Source organism: Silurus meridionalis, chromosome 11 (genome assembly GCF_014805685.1).
Source record: "Silurus meridionalis isolate SWU-2019-XX chromosome 11, ASM1480568v1, whole genome shotgun sequence".
Taxonomy (NCBI): domain Eukaryota; kingdom Metazoa; phylum Chordata; class Actinopteri; order Siluriformes; family Siluridae; genus Silurus; species Silurus meridionalis.
The window spans coordinates 272,501-290,000 of record NC_060894.1 but is presented as its reverse complement, the minus strand read 5'-3'; the positions used below and the strand labels follow the sequence as shown (position 1 = coordinate 290,000).

The 17,500-nt window shown below is 44.6% G+C and overlaps 1 protein-coding gene across 3 annotated transcripts in view; it reads right to left on the bottom strand.

Moving 5' to 3' along the window:
* adamts6 (ADAM metallopeptidase with thrombospondin type 1 motif, 6) overlaps nucleotides 1-17,500 on the bottom strand; it is a 76,664-nt gene that overhangs the window by 29,616 nt on the left and 29,548 nt on the right. For all 3 annotated transcript variants that reach the window (XM_046861356.1, XM_046861357.1, XM_046861358.1), the window contains 4 exons: nucleotides 16,500-16,646; nucleotides 8,599-8,740; nucleotides 3,826-3,933; nucleotides 2,228-2,373 (listed from right to left, as the gene is read on the bottom strand). In XM_046861356.1, coding sequence (XP_046717312.1) covers nucleotides 2,228-2,373; nucleotides 3,826-3,933; nucleotides 8,599-8,740; nucleotides 16,500-16,646 — 543 coding nt within the window. The remainder of the gene's footprint in view (nucleotides 1-2,227; nucleotides 2,374-3,825; nucleotides 3,934-8,598; nucleotides 8,741-16,499; nucleotides 16,647-17,500) is intronic.

The following is a 17,500-nucleotide window of genomic DNA, read 5'->3' as shown; positions in this document are numbered from 1 at the left end:
AACAGCAGAAAACATCTGCACTGCCTTTGTGTGAGGATAAAATGTATTCTTCGAGAACCTAAATCTGTATGGAGAACCCTGACAGAGGGACAAAACGCAGTGATGGATGAGCAGAACCCATTCAGATGGTCAAATCACATCACTGACCAGATCATTCGACTTCTCCATCAGACCTGTCCAGCTGGAACCAGATAACATCTCACTGGCTTTGGATGGAGATGGATCACGGTCAGGATGCTGCTTCAGGCACAGAATAAAAGTCTGTCCTGAGGAGCTCTCAAGGGGGAGAACGGAGAACATTCAGCACTCAAGCATTCAGGATTTTATTACAGCTGAAAGTGGCTTAGCAGATCTCGCAGCTCAGGCCAGATGCTTTCTGTGGGGTTAAGTTGCATTTTTCACAAAACATCAACAACAACTTCTATTTCTAAAACTGCTGAGCTTCTAAACCCAGTGCAGCTCAGCTCCAAACCTGGGTGTGGTCACGTGGTCATGTAATGGAGTGGTTCAACATTTTTTTCAGCTCACCAGGGGAGGGCATGGTCACATCCCAGAGATCTATCATCAGGAAGGCGTATCCAGCTGCTAAACTGCTGTTCACCTCCGGGATTTTGTGATCTGTGACGGATGATTGTTTTGGAAAATGCCATATACACTATATGACTAAAAGTATGTGCACCCCTGGCCATCACACCGTTCTCCTGCACAGCAGAAAGAACACCAGTGTAGAAAGCACCTCTGTACGCTGTAGCATTCCAGATTCCATGAGAACTAATTCGCAAACACTGTTCCAGCATGATGATGCAAGCACCATGAACACAAAGGTTGTTGGTCAGAAGGTTGGAGTGGGAGAACTCGAGTGTCTCTGACCTCTTCAACCCCACTGAACACTGACTGAACCCCAGAGCTCCTCATGAACATCAGTGTCTTATCTCACTAATGCTCTTGTAGCTAAATGATCACTAATCCTCACAGCCACACCAAAACATCTAGTGGAGATCCTTCCCAGAAGAGTGGAGGAGCACATCATAACAGGAAAGTTTCCTTCATGGTGATGATACCAGCAGACCGCATCCTGTTGCTCAGTACGAGTGTGTGACAGCACTGGGTTTTATGTAAAAGCACTGCTGTTTGTCAAACATCAGAAGTGCGTAAATGATTTGAGACGGAGCATCAGATTCCACTCATGGATGACGCTGACGGAGCTGAAGGTCTGAGAAACAGAGCGGTGTTCTCGGAAAAGTGACGCTACAGTTACAGCGAGTAATGAGGTTAGACCTGGTGTTGGGCATCAGGAGGAAATCTGAGAGCACTGCATGGCACGCAAGTCGATCACTCTCAAAAAAAACACTGTAAATCTGCAGAGACGTAAATATTTCCACCGCTGTTTATGTAGAAACTTCTGCTTCCTTCAAAGACGCTCTTCTCATCAATGAAGTAACGGTGAAGACGTTAGATACGGGAAACGGCGTCAATTTCATGAAGGAAATGTTCTCCAGACTCCTCTGGGTGGATTTCAGAGCAGAAACACTACACATGCACAGCAGGTTTACTATACCTACAGATATAAACATCTACACTGGGAACAGGAACAAACTCGAACTGACCAGTGAGGAGACGTGAGCTTTAGTAATCTCCTCATCTTCTCATTTGTGTTCCGCTCTGGTTTAACACCACAAATAAATCTTCAGAAGGACTTTTTTATTTGCAGAAATGCAGACACTGCAGTTTGGGTTCTGGGTTGTGCTGACCACCAGGACATGTTCTTCTCCAAACACACTCAGACACTTTGACCTGCACTGATGGGACCAAATTTGGATGAATAACACTCCTATGTCTTCTTGGTTCAGATTTCAGGTTTCCAGTTTCAGTTTCAAAGTGAACTGAGGCAAACCACAAACCTTCATGTGCTGATGGAACTCTGAGATCATGTGACCAAGAATCTGCCTTTTTTTTCCCCACAGTTAATATTAATACTACTACACTGACACTGGAGACGCCTTCGATAAACGTTTAATAACCATCTAATTCTAATGTCGTTACTATGGAAACCATCACGGATCAGAGCGAGGGTATTGATATGACTCTCAGAGCTGCTGTTATAGAGAACTAATCACCTTCTGACCAATCACAGTGATGTGAGTGATGGTGATCTGTGCTGTAGTGATGAAGATGATGGTGATGATGATGATGTTCTCCTCCCCTGACTCTTACTTTGCCTACTTACGCTGGACTGTCACAGTGACGCCTGGATGAGGAAACTCCACCGCCGCATGTACGGCTGCACTCGCCCCACTGTGTCCACGGCCCCCAGCCTCCATCCACACTGTGTGGCCACGTCCCAAACGCCACACACTCACCCTGGAAACACCACTGATACACACACACACACACACACACACACACACACAGAGTTTAAACCCAACTGGATTCAGTGCAGTTTTATTTGTGTTTAACGGTGGATTTGAACTCATGACCTGCTGATCAGATGTCCAACATCTTAATCACTGAACTACCATCAGAATATGTTGGTCCAATCACATCATCTCCTCTCCACTTATGTTACTTTTTTTTTTTTTGTTGTTAAATTGACCTGGATCTCATAAACTCCTCAGCCACACTGAGAAGGTTTATACACAGTAAGTCTGAACAGAATCTTTCAGATCTCCAACACTTCTAAGTTAATCCACGTTATGGTCAGGAGAACAAGGCGAACAAGTCCCGAGGAACATCTTGGTCAGTGGGTTAACAATCTCTCTCTCATTCTCTCTATCTCTTAGACTAGACAAGAAACATAGTGAGAAACGAGGCTGTGTCTTTATCATCCAGGATCTCACATTGTGCCTTCATGAAGAGCATTAACAAGAGAGAGATAGTGTTCAGTGTGATGATCACTGATGATGATCTAAAAAATCCATAAACAAGTAATATGTGTGTGTGTGTGTGTTTCTAGATTTCAGAAGCTGATGATCCTGAGTGAATTCTTCACCCCCTCCACGTCACATCACAGGCAGAAACAGCTGATCTTCCCCAGTGTGTCCTGAGCCAGATGTAAGTTCATACACTGGCTGGATGAATGAGTGTTTCGAGCCGGGCCGCTTTGCTAGTCCGGGACGGTGAATAGCTCCAGTAGGGTAACGGTAATGAAGGATGACAGCTCATGACCCTCTCTTATTCTTCCTCTTCAACCATCAACAATGCAGAGCGTAATCTTTATTAAACCCGTCTTTAACCTGAGCTCGTTCCCACTGCCTCCAAACATCACGCCAAATCCACACTCAGGAATTTCAGGAAAATCCGTTTATCATCAGGTGGCAAAATATTTCTGAATTCAATGATGTGAATTTACAAAGATGAGAAACCAAAAATGTCTTGAACAGGAAGCAGATTCAAACACTTCCATTTAAAATGAAAAATATCTGCTGCGTGTACGTCGTGTTCCTAACGCTCTCTATATCCATTACATCACCTTCCTGCTCACTTCAAAAACTCCCAACATCCAATCAGCATCCAGGATCAAACCACCGGGGGCTCCGCCTCCTGTGCCAAGGTTTAAGGGGTGTGGCCTTAAAGGAACTTTACAAGAGGCGGGACCTAAAGTTTACGTTTCAAACAAGCTGTAGGTGGTGTGATGAAGCGGAGCCGCCTTTATACCTCAGGTATTATCTTTTTATCCATTTATAGTTACATTAATGTCAGAAACCAGTTACATTATTGCCACTAAAAGATAAAGAAAAATCCACTCCTGTGTTGTGAAGATGATGGAGAAGTTGAGAGTTTTCAGAGCTGATGCTGCTGTTGCTGTATGGTTGTGTTTTGACTCACCCCCTTTTCGATGCTGCCGGTTTGACACAGCGTCCCTTCTGCAGCTGGAATACTGTTCGTGACACAGCGGTTACTTTTGCTAAGGCACCACAGCTCTCTACACACTTCCTAGGAAAGAAGGCAAAAGCAAGTTGGTCAGAAAACACTGATATATCAAACACACACACACACACACACACACACACACACACACTGTTCCACTGCATGCCAGAGTGTCATTCCAGCATCAGCCTTGAGATTTCTTCTTTAGTAAATTCATGATGGAACTCTAGTCCAAATCTCCAAACATTACAGACACATGCAGGAGATGGAGGACAAAACAAACCCTCTTTATCTCCTTCTAATCGCATACTGATCCTACAAACCCATTTATTCCTCCGTGTTTTGGCTTTCTATCCTGATTTAGGATCAGACCCAGGAGAAGAACACTTTCAGCTGACTCTTCAATGACTCACACTACAGAGTTCAAGTTCTGACCCCTCTGAGTCACTAAATCACTGAGGCACCAAATCACTGAATCACTGAGTCACTGAAACACTGAGGCACAGAGTCCCTGAATCACCAAATCACTGAATCACTGAGTCACTGAAACACTGAGGCACAGAGTCCCTGAATCACCAAATCACTGAGTCACTGAAACACTGAAACACTGAGGCACAGAGTCCCTGAATCACCAAATCACTGAGTTACTGAAACACTGAGGCACAGAGTCACGGAATCACTGAGGCACTGAATCCCTAAGGCACTAAATCACTGAGTCACTAAATCACTACGTCACTGAATCACTACGTCACTGAGTCACTAAAATCACTGAGTCACTAAGACACTGAGTCACTGAATCACTGAGGCACCAAGTCACTGAATCACTGAGGTATCAAGTCACTGAATCACTGAGGCACTGAATCCCTAAGGCACTGAATCACTGAGGCACTGAATCAATGAGTCACTGTATCACCGAGTCACTGAATCACTTAATCACTGAGTCACTAAATCACTGAGTCACTAAATCACTGAGTCACTGAGACACAGAGTCACCAAACCACTGAGTCACTGATATACTGAATCACTAAGGCACCGAGTCACTGATATACTGAATCACTAAGGCACTGAGTCACTGAATCACTTAATCACTGAATCATTGAGGTACTGTGTCACTAAATCACGGAGGCTCTGAATCACTGAGGCACATAGTCACTGACTTACTGAGGTACTGAATCACTAAATCACTGAGGCACTGAATCACTGAGGCACCGAGTCACTAAATCACAAAATCACTCAGTCACTAATCACTGAAATACTGAGTCATAGAGGCACTAAGTCACTGAATCACTTTGTCAGAGCCAAGAGTTCCTTGGTTATCTGAATACAATAAAGAATTAAACATCTCTCTCTCTCTCTCTCTCTGTCCTCTACTCTCACCACAAATCACAATATCATCCACTAACATCATAGTCCAGGGAGACTCCTGTCTGACCTCGTCCTTCAACCTGTCCATCACCACTGCAAACAGGAAAGGGCTCAGAGCCGATCCTTGATGCAGTCCAACCTCCACCTTAAACCAGTCTGTCGTTCCTACTGCACACTTCACTGCTGTCACACTGTCCTCATACATGTCCTGCACCACCCTCACATACTTCTCTGACACACCAGACTTCCTCATACAATACCACAACTCCTCTCTCCACCCTGTCGTACGCTTTCTCTAAATCCACAAATACACAATGCAACTCCTTCTAACCTTCTCTATACTTCTCCATCAACATTCTCAAAGCAAATAATGCATCTGTGGTGCTCTTCCTCAGCATGAAACCATACTGCTGCTCACAGATGATCACCTCTTCTCTCAGCATGGCTTCCACTACTCTTTCCCATAACTTCATGGTGTGACTGATCAACTTTATTCCCCTGTAGTTACTGCAGGTCTGCACATCTCCCTTATTCCTAAAGAATATGCAAAAGAAAAACACTGCACCAAATTGTTTGTTCATCTACTACAGGCTTTATTGGCTTGCATGGTGAAACAGAGTAAATAATTGAGAGAGAGTGAAGGATTGAGGAGGAATGGAGGTTTAAGGAGGAGTGGGAAGGATTGGAGAATTTAGAAGAAAGTTGATGAGAGAAGATAAGTGAAGGATTTAGGAGGAGGGGAGGATTTGGGAAGATTTAGAAGGAATGAAGGATTGTGGGAAAATTTAGGAGAATGGAAGATTGAGAGGGAATGAAGAGCAGTGGTGGATCAAGGAGGAGTGAGGAGAGATGGAGTACTGAGGAGTGGTGAAAGGTGGAGAGGAGTGGAGGATTGAGGTAGAGTGAGGAGGAGTGGAGCATCAGGGAGGAGTGGAGGGTTTATCCTTTTCCAGGTTTCTACACTACATGCCTGTGTTTTTTTTTGTTTTGTGTAGATCCTTCAAACATAAACCTGGTTTGGTGTCCTAAATTCATAAAACTTTGTGATCCTGCACTTGATAAGTTGGGAAACAATATCATTTTTTAAAATAATCATGAGAGGAATCAGGAAACCTGCACGTCTCTGCACCAAGACTTTAAAATAAAGACTTTACACCAAATCATCTGAGAATCAGGAAACACTTTCAGGTGAAATCCAGATGAAGCGCCTTCAATCTGTTACGTCTGGTCACACGTGGTCGTGATGTAGAAATACTAACACCTGGGAGATTTTGACAGAACGAGTTGTTCCTCTGGCAAAGAAAACTTGTTTTACAGCCCGAAGCCAAAACCTTGAGTGCTACAGGCTTTGTTTTGACGGCAGTCGTGTAAAAATGACTCACACACAGAATTGACATCACTCCTCTGATGTCACTGTTTCTGTCTTCCAGCAGAAATGATTTGAAAACAATAAATAAACCTGAGACAAAAGTATGATGTCTACTAAACACTGAGCATCTAATGACCTCCACATCATTCATCTCTCCATCCATCCATCCTTCCCTCTGTTTTTCCTCCTTAATTCTGTTTCCCCAAGAGAAAGTTCTTGCTGTTTCCAATCTATATTTTTGTTAAAACTTCCAGAACTTGCAGTTTTCCATGTCAGTGAGAAACCTGAAGAGAGGTGTAAACTCTGACACTGGAGACTCCTTCATACGTGCTCTATAAACACATTTCTTTTCACCTCAAACATCCCTGTTGCTATAGAAACTGTAACAGAGTGAATCAGAGCACATTATAAATCAACTCCTCCTGATCGATCACAATCCAAAACTCCAGCAGCTCCGTGGTGTTCAAATAAACTGACTTTTTTTCAGTAAAGAGTTCAGTTCCAGACTTTCCACATCAGTATGAGACGCACTGTACCACACAGTCTTTTATATTTTATCGTAGAAGGAAGTTAAAGTCTCTTCTGCTACCAGATCATCTCAGCAGATATGGAGCTCACTCCAGTATATCAGGCTTTTGTCTGCTCCATCATCTGCTCACAGTGAGATGATAACAGATCCAGACATCCATGCAGAAGTGAAAATATGGTCAACGTCTGGACTGTTTTGAGACCGATCTGAGAAACAGCTGTTCAAAAGAGGCACTGATGCTTCTTAATGAACGTGATATACGTTTACAAGACTTTCACTCCAGCATCACAGGAGAGTTTTTCAGCTGTAGACCAGCCTGGGGAACACATCAGCGTCCTCCAGCCGGTCCCTTTTGGGTCAGCAGTAAAAATAAGAGCTTGTCGTTTGGCATTGCGTCCCTTCCAAGAGCTTTAACCATCAGCCTGGTTCTCTGAGTAGAGCTTTCTGAAGTACTCAAGATCTTTCATCCAAAATCAGAGGGAAAGGAGAAGCAAAACTGCTGAGACGCCTTTTCAAACTTTCTCTTTCTCTTCATGTGCAACATTTCACTCCAAAATCTTCTCAAATCATTTATTTTAAAAGTATTAATATAAAAGTGTCTCCTGACCCCTGACCATCATCCAGCAGTCACGCAACAACATCCTCAAAGGATGCAGGAGGAAATCTCCAAACATCAGACCTCTCCTCAACGTGAAGGAACAAACTGATTTATTTTATATCTTATTAACCACAAGAGAGAGAGAGAGAGAGAGAGAGAGAGAGAGAGAGAGAGAGAGAGAGAGGATGGTGAGGGAACGAGTGTATTATAGCTGCTATAACATCAGTGATCAACAGAAAGTCATGAACATTAAAAGACACTGGTATCAACCTGAAGTTGGTTATTTTCCTTATTTATTGTTTTTAAATACCACTTAATTATATATCATCTTTTTTCTCATATCTTCTCTTGTTGTCTCATATTCTCTCTCTCTCATATTTCTAGGCCTTTTCACCTAATGCACATTGTCTGAGCTTTTTTTTATTTCTTCTGAGCTTCAGGTTTACGTTCACTGCAAGCTTATAACGTGTTTGTGAAACTTGTGACTCCTGTTACCGCACGTCCTCGAGTGTTTTACTCGTCTTACATTTCATTTCTTTACAGAGTCGTGAAAAACACGTCATACTTTTTCTCAGTTTGTATATTTTGTCAGTAACGTTATGGAATGTAATGAGTTCAATTGTTCACTGATGAGACAAATAAACATTTATTTCCTTATTAATTAACTCATTATTATTAATAATTAATTATGAATTATTTGCAGTGAACTCCAGTGCAGCTTCTGATTTAAAACAATTTTTTTGAAGAAGATTCCTTCCTCAAATCCAACTCCAGCTGTGAAAGTGTTAATTAACAACTCAGAAGGACAATGAATACGAGTTCTGTGAGATTTAAGAAAGGTGAAGTGAAAGTGCACTGCGTTCTTCTTACCCCGTATTTGCACTGTCTGGAGGAGGCGCCGTACTGAAAGCGACACTGCTCATCAGCATCGTACACCTGCCCCGGAGCCACGGTGGGGTACAGGAAGTCCCGCTTCAGAGGCTCGTTATCCAGACACGTTCCCCGACCTGAGCTGTCAAAGTACAAACCTACAATAGGACTGGCTCTTGGACAGAATTCAGTTTTCAGACAGTGTCAAAAACAATCATCTCAAAACACGCAAAAGGGAGAGAAATGTAAAACTAGAGCGTGAGAAATATAAAGCTGAGCATGCACAATGACAGACAGCATCCGTAAAACCCAGACGTTTAGGCTTATATGGTGCTCTTGGCCTCGCATCAAAGCCTTTGAAGAACCGGTGAAGTAAGGAGTGAAAGATAGGATGTAAGGGAAGAAAAAAGGCCGTGGAGTGTTTAGTCTGTTCAGTCAGAGAGAAATATGGATGCTCTGAAGATCCTCTCACAGGGGGTGGAACTGCTGCGTCTGCTGCTCCAAGATAAAGGGGGGGGGGGACGAAGCATGGACATGGAGAAGGCCACGAAACAGATGTTTCATTAGGTTCTGATTATCCTGAAGCCTGACGATGAACATCTCCGAGATGTGTCTGGGAGGAATTTGTGGGCAAACTCTAACATTTATTAGGAAGCAGAGTAGTGATGTTGCTTGTATCTGTATCTGTTCACGACAAAATAAAGCTCAGCTTCACATTAACACCAACACGGATGAGGTGAAGAGCTACGATCAGGAGTGTGGAGGGAAAAAACGAGCAGTGAAACACGACAGCAACAAACAGCACCAAGCTCAGGAATCTGGTTTCTGTTTAATGTGCCAGAGGAAGCTTCGGCTGAAACAGGGATCTTTGGCTTCCCACTAGAATATTGGAGGCTAATCTAATTCAAAACTAAACCAAATATATCGGAAAGGAAAGAAACACACACACACTTTTCCCGGGGCGATGGGGGGAACGAGCGACGCTGTATTCAGTTACATCCCTTCCTTTTTTTGTTCCATGTTGTTTGGTGGAATAATCCTTTACTTTGGCTTCCACACGATCCCCTCTGCTGGGAGAAACACAATCCTGGCTCTAGCCCCCTCGGATTCTTAGCGTACCAACACAGACCTCTCCATTTACTGCTTTAGAGGAAGAAAAAATATTCATCTTAAAAATAGAAACGATTAGAAGAAATGTCAACAAAACTTCCTCCCAGACGAGAGCCGCTGGATATCTGGTGTAATACAAAGAGACAAAACCTGGCTGAGAGAAATGTTTTCATCAAAAACTGTAACCCAGACGTCCATTAGCGGCCAGTTCCGTACCACTGTCTGTCTGGACGCTTCCATAGAATAACACAGTGTTAAGAAAAAACTGTTTATTTGGCAAGGAGACACAATGGCAGTTCCAAAATCTGATAGATGAAGAGTGAGAAAGAAACGAGAAACGTTCTGATCACAGATGAGCGATAGATGAGACGGATATAAAATATACACAGCTGCAGAATGATGATCTCCTGTAAAATCTTTAGAAATGATTCCTTGGGTTTATAAACTCTCTATATTGCAGATTTCATAGTTAGGGGGATGAATATTATAGAGATATATATCATATACGTCTATGTGTAGATAAGTGAGACATGTAGTATGGGGGGTATGTAGTATAGAGGGGAGGGTAGATTAGTGAGACGTGTAGTATTGGGTGTATGTAGTATAGAGGGGAGGGTAGATTAGTGAGACGTGTAGTATGGGGGGTATGTAGTATAGAGGGGTGGGTAGATTAGTGAGACGTGTAGTATGGGGGGTATGTAGTATAGAGGGGTGGGTAGATTAGTGAGACGTGTAGTATTGGGTGTATGTAGTATAGAGGGGAGGGTAGATTAGTGAGACGTGTAGTATGGGGGGTATGTAGTATAGAGGGGAGGGAGATTAGTGAGACGTGTAGTATGGGGTGTATGTAGTATAGAGGGAGGGTAGATTAGTGAGACGTGTAGTATGGGGTGTATGTAGTATAGAGGAGGTAGATTAGTGAGACGTGTAGTATGGGCGGTATGTAGTATAGAGGGGTGGGTAGATTAGTGAGCGTGTAGTATGGGGTGTATGTAGTATAGAGGGGTGGGTAGATTAGTGAGACGGTAGTATGGGGTGTATGTAGTATAGAGGGGTGGGTAGATTAGTGAGACGTGTAGTATGGGGGTATGTAGTATAGAGGGGAGGGTAGATTAGTGAGACGTGTAGTATGGGGGTATGTAGTATAGAGGGAGGTAGATAAGTGAGGCGTGTAGTATAGGGGGTATGTAGTATGAGGGAGGGTAGATTAGTGAGGCGTGTAGTATGGGGGTATGTAGTATAGAGGGAGGGTAGATTAGTGAGACGTGTAATATGGGGGTATGTAGTATAGAGGAGGGTAGATTAGTGAGACGTGTAATATGGGGGTATGTAGTATAGAGGGAGGTAGATTAGTGAGACGTGTAATATGGGGGTATGTAGTATAGAGGGGTGGGTAGATTAGTGAGAGCGTGTAGTATGGGGGTATGTAGTATGAGGGAGGGTAGATTAGTGAGACGTGTAGTATTGGGGGTATGTAGTATAGAGGGAGGTAGATAAGTGAGGCGTGTAGTATAGGGGGTATGTAGTATAGAGGGAGGTAGATTAGTGAGACGTGTAGTATGGGGGTATGTAGTATGGGGGAGGGTAGATTAGTGAGACGTGTAATATGGGGGTATGTAGTATGAGGGAGGGTAGATTAGTGAGGCGTGTAATATGGGGGTATGTAGTATAGAGGAGGGTAGATTAGTGAGACGGTAATATGGGGGTATGTGGTATAGAGGGGTGGGTAGATTAGTGAGACGTGTAGTATGGGGGTATGTAGTATAGAGGGAGGGTAGATTAGTGAGGCGTGTAATATGGGGGTATGTAGTATAGAGGGGTGGGTAGATTAGTGTGAGGTGTAGTATGGGGGTATGTAGTATAGAGGGGTGGGTAGATTAGTGAGACGTGTAGTATGGGGGTATGTAGTATAGAGGGGTGGGTAGATTAGTGAGGCGTGTAGTATTGGGGGTATGTAGTATAGAGGGGTGGGTAGATTAGTGAGACGTGTAGTATGGGGGTATGTAGTATAGAGGAGGGTAGATAAGTGAGGCGTGTAGTATGGGGGTATGTAGTATAGAGGGAGGGTAGATTAGTGGGGCGTGTAGTATGGGGGTATGTAGTATAGAGGGAGGGTAGATTAGTGAGACGTGTAGTATGGGGGTATGTAGTATAGAGGGAGGGTAGATTAGTGAGGCGTGTAATATGGGGGTATGTAGTATGAGGGAGGGTAGATTAGTGAGACGTGTAGTATGGGGGTATGTAGTATAGAGGAGGTAGATTAGTGAGACGTGTAATATGGGGGTATGTAGTATAGAGGGGTGGGTAGATTAGTGAGGCGTGTAGTATGGGGGTATGTAGTATAGAGGGTAGATTAGTGAGGCGTGTAGTATGGGGGTATGTAGTATAGAGGGAGGTAGATTAGTGAGGCGTGTAGTATGTGGGGTATGTAGTATAGGGGAGGGTAGATTAGTGAGACGTGTAGTATAGGGGTATGTAGTATGAGGGAGGGTAGATTAGTGAGACGTGTAGTATGGGGGTATGTAGTATAGAGGTGGGTAGATTAGTGAGGCGTGTAGTATGGGGGTATGTAGTATAGAGGGAGGGTAGATTAGTGAGACGTGTAATATGGGGGTATGTAGTATAGAGGAGGGTAGATTAGTGAGACGTGTAGTATGGGGGTATGTAGTATAGAGGGAGGGTAGATTAGTGAGACGTGTAGTATGGGGGTATGTAGTATAGGGGAGGGTAGATTAGTGAGGCGTGTAATATGGGGGTATGTAGTATAGAGGAGGTAGATTAGTGAGAGCGTGTAGTATGGGGGTATGTAGTATGGGGGAGGGTAGATTAGTGAGGACGTGTAGTATGGGGGTATGTAGTATAGAGGGAGGGTAGATTAGTGAGGCGTGTAGTATGGGGGTATGTAGTATAGAGGTGGGTAGATTAGTGAGAGCGTGTAGTATGGGGGTATGTAGTATAGAGGTGGGTAGATTAGTGAGGCGTGTAGTATGGGGGTATGTAGTATAGAGGGAGGGTAGATTAGTGGGGCGTGTAGTATGGGGGTATGTAGTATAGAGGGAGGGTAGATTAGTGAGACGGTAATATGGGGTGTATGTATAGAGGGAGGGTAGATTAGTGAGGCGTGTAGTATGGGGGTATGTAGTATAGAGGGGTGGGTAGATTAGTGAGACGTGTAGTATGGGGGTATGTAGTATAGAGGGAGGTAGATTAGTGAGACGTGTAGTATGGGGGTATGTAGTATAGAGGGGTGGGTAGATTAGTGAGACGTGTAGTATGGGGGTATGTAGTATAGAGGGAGGGTAGATTAGTGAGGCGGTAGTATGGGGGTATGTAGTATAGGGGAGGGTAGATTAGTGAGGCGTGTAGTATGTGGGGTATGTAGTATAGAGGGAGGTAGATTAGTGAGGCGTGTAGTATGGGGGGTATGTAGTATAGAGGGGTGGGTAGATTAGTGGGGCGTGTAGTATGGGGGTATGTAGTATAGAGGGAGGGTAGATTAGTGAGACGTAGTATGGGGTGTATGTAGTATAGAGGGAGGTAGATTAGTGAGGCGTGTAGTATGGGGGTATGTAGTATAGAGGGAGGGTAGATTAGTGAGGCGTGTAGTATGGGGGTATGTAGTATAGAGGGAGGGTAGATTAGTGAGACGTGTAGTATGGGGGTATGTAGTATAGAGGGGTGGGTAGATTAGTGAGGCGTGTAGTATGGGGGTATGTAGTATAGAGGGGTGGGTAGATTAGTGAGACGTGTAGTATGGGGGTATGTAGTATAGAGGGTAGATTAGTGAGAGCGTGTAGTATGGGGGTATGTAGTATAGAGGGGTGGGTAGATTAGTGAGGCGTGTAGTATGGGGGTATGTAGTATAGAGGTGGGTAGATTAGTGAGGCGTGTAGTATGGGGGTATGTAGTATAGAGGGGTGGGTAGATTAGTGAGGCGTGTAGTATGGGGGTATGTAGTATAGAGGGTAGATTAGTGAGACGTGTAGTATGGGGGTATGTAGTATAGAGGGAGGGTAGATTAGTGGGGCGTGTAGTATGGGGGTATGTAGTATAGAGGGAGGGTAGATTAGTGAGACGTGTAGTATGGGGGTATGTAGTATAGAGGGAGGGTAGATTAGTGAGGCGTGTAGTATGGGGGTATGTAGTATAGAGGGGTGGGTAGATTAGTGAGACGGTAGTATGGGGTGTATGTAGTATAGAGGGAGGGTAGATTAGTGAGGCGGTAGTATGGGGGTATGTAGTATGGGGGTATGTAGTATAGGGGAGGGTAGATTAGTGAGACGTGTAGTATGGGGGTATGTAGTATAGAGGGGTGGGTAGATTAGTGAGACGGTGTAGTATGGGGGTATGTAGTATAGAGGGGTGGGTAGATTAGTGAGGCGTGTAGTATTGGGGGTATGTAGTATAGAGGAGGGTAGATTAGTGAGGCGTGTAGTATGGGGGGTATGTAGTATAGAGGGAGGGTAGATTAGTGAGACGTGTAGTATGGGGGTATGTAGTATAGAGGGGTGGGTAGATTAGTGAGGCGTGTAGTATGGGGGTATGTAGTATAGAGGGGTGGGTAGATTAGTGAGATGTAGTATGGGGGTATGTAGTAGAGGGAGGGTAGATTAGTGAGCGTGTAGTATGGGGGTATGTAGTATAGAGGGGTGGTAGATTAGTGAGAGCGTGTAGTATGGGGTGTATGTAGTATAGAGGGGTGGGTAGATTAGTGAGGCGTGTAGTATGGGGGTATGTAGTATAGAGGGAGGTAGATTAGTGAGACGTGTAGTATGGGGGGTATGTAGTATAGAGGGAGGTAGATTAGTGAGACGTGTAGTATGGGGGTATGTAGTATAGAGGGAGGGTAGATTAGTGAGACGTGTAGTATGGGGGTATGTAGTATAGAGGGGTGGGTAGATTAGTGAGACGTGTAGTATGGGGGTATGTAGTATAGAGGGAGGGTAGATTAGTGAGATGTAGTATGGGGGTATGTAGTATAGAGGGAGGTAGATTAGTGAGACGTGTATGGGGGTATGTAGTATAGAGGGAGGTAGATTAGTGAGATGTGTAGTATGGGGGTATGTAGTATAGAGGGAGGTAGATTAGTGAGACGTGTAGTATGGGGGTATGTAGTATAGAGGGTGGGTAGATTAGTGAGACGTGTAGTATGGGGTGTATGTAGTATAGAGGGAGGTAGATTAGTGAGGCGTGTAGTATGGGGGTATGTAGTATAGAGGGTGGGTAGATTAGTGAGACGTGTAGTATGGGGGTATGTAGTATAGAGGAGGGTAGATTAGTGAGACGTGTAGTATGGGGGTATGTAGTAGAGGGTGGGTAGATTAGTGAGACGGTAGTATGGGGTGTATGTATAGAGGGAGGGTAGATTAGTGGGGCGTGTAGTATGGGGTGTATGTATAGAGGGAGGGTAGATTAGTGAGGACGTGTAGTATGGGGGTATGTAGTATAGAGGAGGGTAGATTAGTGAGACGGTGTAGTATGGGGGTATGTAGTATAGAGGGAGGGTAGATTAGTGAGGCGTGTAGTATGGGGGAGGGTAGATTAGTGAGGCGTGTAGTATGGGGGTATGTAGTATAGAGGGAGGGTAGATTAGTGAGGCGTGTAGTATGGGGGTATGTAGTATAGAGGGAGGTAGATTAGTGAGACGTGTAGTATGGGGTGTATGTAGTATAGAGGGAGGGTAGATTAGTGAGATGTGTAGTATGGGGGTATGTAGTATAGAGGGTGGGTAGATTAGTGAGGCGTGTAGTATGGGGGTATGTAGTATGGGGTGTATGTATAGAGGGAGGATAGATTAGTGAGACGTGTAGTATGGGGGTATGTAGTATAGAGGTGGGTAGATTAGTGAGACGTGTAGTATGGGGGTATGTAGTATAGAGGAGGATAGATTAGTGAGATGTAGTATGGGGAGGGTAGATTAGTGAGGCGTGTAGTATGGGGGTATGTAGTATAGAGGAGGATAGATTAGTGAGGCGTGTAGTATGGGGGTATGTAGTATAGAGGGTGGGTAGATTAGTGAGGCGTGTAGTATGGGGTGTATGTAGTATAGAGGTGGGTAGATTAGTGAGCGTGTAGTATGGGCGGTATGTAGTATAGAGGGGGTAGATTAGTGAGGCGTGTAGTATGGGGGTATGTAGTATAGAGGGAGGGTAGATTAGTGAGATGTGTAGTATGGGGGTATGTAGTAGAGGGAGGTAGATTAGTGAGGCGTGTAGTATGGGCGGTATGTAGTATAGAGGTGGGTAGATTAGTGAGACGTGTAGTATGGGGGTATGTAGTAGAGGGAGGTAGATTAGTGAGATGTGTAGTATAGAGGGAGGGTAGATTAGTGAGACGTGTAGTATTGGGTGTATGTAGTATAGAGGGAGGGTAGATTAGTGAGACGTAGTATGGGCGGTATGTAGTATAGAGGTGGGTAGATTAGTGAGACGTGTAGTATTGGGTGTATGTAGTATAGAGGAGGGTAGATTAGTGAGACGTGTAGTATGGGGGTATGTAGTATAGAGGGTGGGTAGATTAGTGAGATGTAGTATGGGGGTATGTAGTATAGAGGGAGGGTAGATTAGTGAGATGTGTAGTATGGGGGTATGTAGTATAGAGGGTGGGTAGATTAGTGAGACGTGTAGTATGGGGGGTATGTAGTATAGAGGGGAGGGTAGATTAGTGAGACGTGTAGTATGGGCGGTATGTAGTATAGAGGGGTGGGTAGATTAGTGAGACGTGTACCTTGAGAATCTTTGCTGTTACCAGCTCAGTTTTGGAATCATGGAGAAGAAGGTTCCTGAACTTACTCCAGGAAGCTGGTGATGTAGTCCTTGCTGCAGGTGGACCAGGAGAACGGGTTGGTGTTGGCTGTGATGTGCGCCGCCATCAGCTTGGCCGTCTCATGCCCCTTTGTCCCGCAGGCGTTCCCAATTCCATCATGGTTCATTCCAAAGCTAGAAAAGGAGGGAAACACAGCGGAGTGGAGTCAGAGACCGGTCACAGTCCTGCCAATCAAACTGCCCCACCACCACGCACAAAATGACACACACACCCCCCACCTCGCCACTCACACTCAAAGCCAGAACAAGCTCAGACGTCTGTCTGACTCAGACTGTTAACCAGCAGGATTTTCTCTGACTCTGAAACAGCTGGATGTGTAGGACAGTGGGGTCAAAGGTCACAAGCTGTCTAGAGCTCCAACAGGACGGGAAAAGTCCTAATGAGCACCTGGTTTCAATCAGTAATTACAGGGTTAAACTGAGACGAGGGCAGGAGGGGACGAAGAGCAGCACTGAGAGGGGACACACCTACCTGCTGGAACACACACACACACACACACACACACACACACACACACACACACACTTATTCTCTCACACACACACACACACACACACACACCACACACACACACTTATTCTCACACACACACACAAACACACTTATTCTAACACACACACACACAAACACACACTCATTCTCTCACACACACACAAACACACACTCATTCTCTCACACACACACACAACACACACACACACACACACACACACACACACACACACACAGAAGCACACACATTCTCTTTCTCACACACACACACACACACACACACACACACACACATTCTCTCTCTCACACACACACACCACCCACACACCATCGCAGTACTGCACATTTCACTGATGTCTTTCTATCGTTCCATCTTGTGGGTTTATTACATTTCACTCTGCTCTGGATTTGAGTCAGAACAGTAGAACTACATCACTGCATGCTGTTTTTTTCATTTAGAACCCCCAAAAAACAC